This window comes from Phodopus roborovskii, unplaced genomic scaffold (assembly GCF_943737965.1).
Source record: "Phodopus roborovskii unplaced genomic scaffold, PHOROB, whole genome shotgun sequence".
NCBI classification, from domain to species: domain Eukaryota; kingdom Metazoa; phylum Chordata; class Mammalia; order Rodentia; family Cricetidae; genus Phodopus; species Phodopus roborovskii.
Genome location: NW_026126461.1, coordinates 20,163,950 through 20,168,485, shown reverse-complemented (window position 1 = coordinate 20,168,485; position 4,536 = coordinate 20,163,950). Strand labels below are relative to the sequence as shown.

Below are 4,536 nucleotides of genomic sequence, written 5' to 3'. Positions count from 1 at the left end.
TAGCAAAATAGGAAGTTCTAGTTTCTCTCTCCAAATCCTCACCTTTAGTTGTAATACTGAGGAAGGAAAGAAAGAATCCAATGTGGATGTGATTTTCAACAGTTTAATGTTCTTCTGACTTTTTACATTCCTTAAACAAAATGGCACTTAAACACAGTTATAGAAAAAATAGTTAATGCTTAACCTTAAAATTATGAGAACTTCCATTTTTGTAGCATATACTTAATCCTCTCTCTTGCTGCTTAAGAGAATCATATATTGTACATTGTTTAATTTTAACAGCAGGTCAGTCATTGGAGATTTTGTAACACACACACACACTCCATCCTATGTCTTATTTATTGTAAATTTCAAATAATTTAATTGCGGCCAGGCGTCCTCATTAGAGTGACATCGTCTTTAAACCCTGCGTGGCAATCCCTGACGCACCGCCGTGATGCCCAGGGAAGACGGGGCAATCTGGAAGTCCAACTACTTCCTGAAGATCATCCAACTTTTGGATGATTACCCAAAATGCTTCATTGTGGGAGCCGACAATGTGGGCTCGAAGCAGATGCAGCAGATCCGCATGTCCCGTCGAGGGAAGGCCGTGGTGCTGATGGGCAAGAACACCATGATGCGGAAGGCCATCCGGGAGCACCTGGAGAACAACCCGGCGCTGGAGAAGCTGCTGCCTCATATCCGGGGGAACGTGGGCTTTGTGTTCACCAAGGAGGACCTCACTGAGATTAGGGACATGCTGCTGGCCAATAAGGTGCCGGCGGCTGCCCGTGCTGGTGCCATAGCCCCATGTGAGGTCACTGTGCCAGCCCAGAACACTGGCCTGGGCCCGGAGAAGACCTCTTTCTTCCAGGCTCTGGGCATCACCACGAAGATCTCCAGGGGCACCATTGAAATTCTCAGTGACGTGCAGCTCATAAAAACCGGAGACAAAGTGGGGGCCAGCGAAGCCACTCTGCTGAACATGCTCAACATCTCCCCCTTCTCCTTTGGGCTCATCATCCAGCAGGTGTTTGACAATGGCAGCATTTACAACCCCGAAGTGCTTGACATCACAGAGCAGACTCTGCACTCTCGCTTCCTAGAGGGTGTCCGGAATGTTGCCAGTGTTTGTCTGCAGATTGGTTACCCGACTGTTGCCTCAGTACCACACTCTATCATCAATGGGTACAAGCGGGTTCTGGCTTTGTCTTTGGAGACTGAGTACACCTTCCCACTTGCTGAAGCCTTCTTGGCTGATCCATCTGCATTTGCGGCTGCTGCCCCTGTGGCTGCTGCCACCACTCCTGCTCCTGCTGCGGCTGCAGCCCCAGCCAAGGCTGAAGCCAAGGAAGAGTCTGAGGAATCAGACAAGGATATGGGATTTGGTCTCTTTGACTGATCCCTCAAAGCAACCAACTCAGCCAGTTTAATTTGAGAAATATGGAAATAAAAGCTTACTTCTGTTAAAAAAATAATTCAATTGCACAAACATTTCTATATTATTCATGAAGTTGAGCATGTGGGTTATCTTATCAATGACCTTATGTAGCTGGCTTTATAGGCAATAACATCTTAATGCTATTTCCATCAGTGTGTTAGCTCCTATGGCCTTACTATTTCCTCAAATCACAAAGGATCCAATACAGCATTGGAGGGTGCTCAATGTGTTTACTGTTGTAGATCTCAAATACCCATAATTTCAAAGAAGCTGCTGAGTTATTTTCAAAATATTGAGAATAGGGAGCAGGTGTTCAGTTACCAGTAATGTAATGAACAAATTGGGTTAGTTAATAATATTTGCTAAATAAATTGTATTTCCAATAGCATGTTTCAATTTATTTCTGTATTTAATTTTCAAAATCTTTGCTAGCATCACTCACCACTAAAAGACAGGGTTTAGCTGTCTATCACAGGCCTCTCACCCAGTCTCTGCTATTTCCAACCAATTTCTGATGCACTAATAGAATAGCATATTACTCTGATTTTTCTCTAAGGTAATTGAGACCACATAAATATTTTATATGTGAGGAATTGATCAGAGAGAAGTAGATATGATAATATTCCAATGGATATGTATATGAAATTCTCAAGAATAAAAAAATTTAGATGTTTATCCTGAGGTATGTGAGCAGAAGAACATTAGTTTCCTGAGATTACATATTATCTTATTTCATTGTTAACAATTTTATAGAATAGTTAAAACCACAGAGACAGAAAGCAGACTAGCAGCTACCATGGTCTTAGGATGGGTGAATGAATACTTTTAACAATTAAACTAGAATTCTAGTTAGGTATTTCTGTGAATAACTTTAAAAATATTATGTACTTTAAGTGGGTTACATTAGCTGCATGTGAATTATGTATTTTCAAAGATGTCACAAAAAATTCTATACTTTGAAAAAACAGGGAAATTTCAGACACATTGATATAATCATTTGTCATTAGGAAACTGTCATCTAAAATAGATTTAACTAAGAAAATTTTATCTTGGACAAATGAACTAGTATCCAAGGTTGATTTTCTTTCAAAGAAATAATGAGTACTCTATTATTTAGTTCTAATGATCAGAACTCACTGAATTACATTTAGCTGACCTTATATCTACTAGGTTCAAATGTCTGTAGAACAATAATTTGGATAGTAACTGTTTAAAAGATTAAGAGTCTGGCCCCAGAAAAAAAATGCAATTGAACACAGATTACATAATGGTAGGTATGTGTAGATTCAGACTTTATACTAAATCTAGTAATTCCTTAGTGAAGGTTGATTCATCTTAATAACCAGCTATTAAAAAATCTATAAAATGCAATGTATCATAAAAACAAGAATGTCCATAATTCAGAATCTATCTAATTTTAATTACAATTGGGAAAATAAAAGATGCCTATTCTTTCAACAAAAAAATTGCCAAAAATAAAGAAACACTAGACATCATCCAAAAGCAATCACACCTTCCATTTATTTCTGTTTCTCATACTTATAGTTCCCCACATAGCACATACAATTTTAATGATTGTGTGATGAATGAAGAAATGATGTCTCTGTGCATTAACTGGTATCTCTCCTAGTTTTTCTTTTCAACAAACTAAAGATGAAACATTTCTAATTGTATTTCATAAAGCCATCTAGATGTGAGAAGTATCCATTTGTAAGAAGTAGTTTGCTTTCATACAGTAAATAAAGTTTAAATTAATAGTTATAATAAGGTATTGGTTGAGATTTAATTTGTGACTAAGTATGTGGTCAATTTTATAGAAGGTTCCATGAGGTGCTAAGAAGGTATGTTCTGGATAAATGTTCTACAAGTAATAAGAGTCCACGGAAGGCAGCCCAGGCTACTATAAACATCAAAACTCTCAATCACTATAGATGGAGAAAACAAAATATTTAATGACGAAACCAGATTTTCCCAATATATATCTACAAATCCAGCCCTACAGAAAGTACTGGAAGGAAAACTCTAGTTGGAATTCAACAACAACACAAATAGCAGAAAACCTGCAAACTCATGGAAACTGAACAATGTGCAAATGCACAACACCTGGGTCAAAGAAGAAATAAAGAAAGAAATTAAGGACTTTCTAATATTCAACAAGAATGAGGACACAACATACCCGAACTTGTGGGACACCTTGAAAGCAGTGCTACGAGGGAAGTTCATTGCACTAAGTGCCCATATGAAGAAAACAGAGGATAGTCACATAAGAGAATTAACAGTACAACTGAAAGCCTTAGAACAGAGAGAAGTGAATTCACCCTGTAGGAGTAGACGCCAGGAAATATTCAACTTGAGGGCTGAAATCAACAAAATAGAAACCAGGAAAATAATACAAAAAAAATCAATGCAACGAAGAGTTGGTTTTTTGAGAAAATCAACAAGATAGACAAACCTTTATCCAAATTAACGAAAAAGCAGAGAGAGAACATGCAAATTAACAAAATCAGAAACGAAAAGGGGAACATAACAACGGACACAGAGGACATCCAGATAATTTTCAGGTCATACTTTGAAAATCTGTATTCCACAAAAATTGAAAATTCAAAGGAAATGGACAAATTTCTGGATAACTATCACTTACCAAAATTAAATCAAGAACAGACAAACAAATTAAATAGACCTATAACCCACAATGAAATAGAAGCAGTCATCAAAAGCCTTCCAACCAAAAAAAGTCCAGGGCCAGATGGATTCAGTGCAGAATTCTACCAGACATTCAAGGAAGAACTAATACCACTACTCCTCAAACTGTTCCACAAAATAGAAACAGAAGGTTCATTGCCAAACTCTTTTTATGAGGCCACAATAACCTTGGTAACCAAGCCACACAAAGACACAACTAAGAAAGAAAACTACAGATCAATATCCCTGATGAACATCGTTGCAAAAATACTCAATAAAATACTGGCAAACCGAATTCAAGAATATATCAGAGAAATCATCCATCATGACCAAGGAGGCTTCATCTCTGGAATGCAGGGATGGTTTAACATATGAAAATCTATCAACGTGATCCACTATATAAACAAACAGAAAAAAGAAAAACCATATGATTA

At 37.5% G+C, this 4,536-nt stretch overlaps 1 protein-coding gene across 1 annotated transcript; it reads left to right on the top strand.

The window, feature by feature from the left end:
* The first annotated feature begins 421 nt into the window (after positions 1-421).
* On the top strand, positions 422-1,421 carry LOC127226794 (60S acidic ribosomal protein P0-like). The gene has a single exon (XM_051190929.1). The coding sequence runs from the start codon at positions 437-439 to the stop codon at positions 1,379-1,381; it is 945 nt and encodes a 314-aa protein (XP_051046886.1). The 5' UTR covers positions 422-436; the 3' UTR covers positions 1,382-1,421.
* The last annotated feature ends 3,115 nt before the right edge of the window (positions 1,422-4,536 follow it).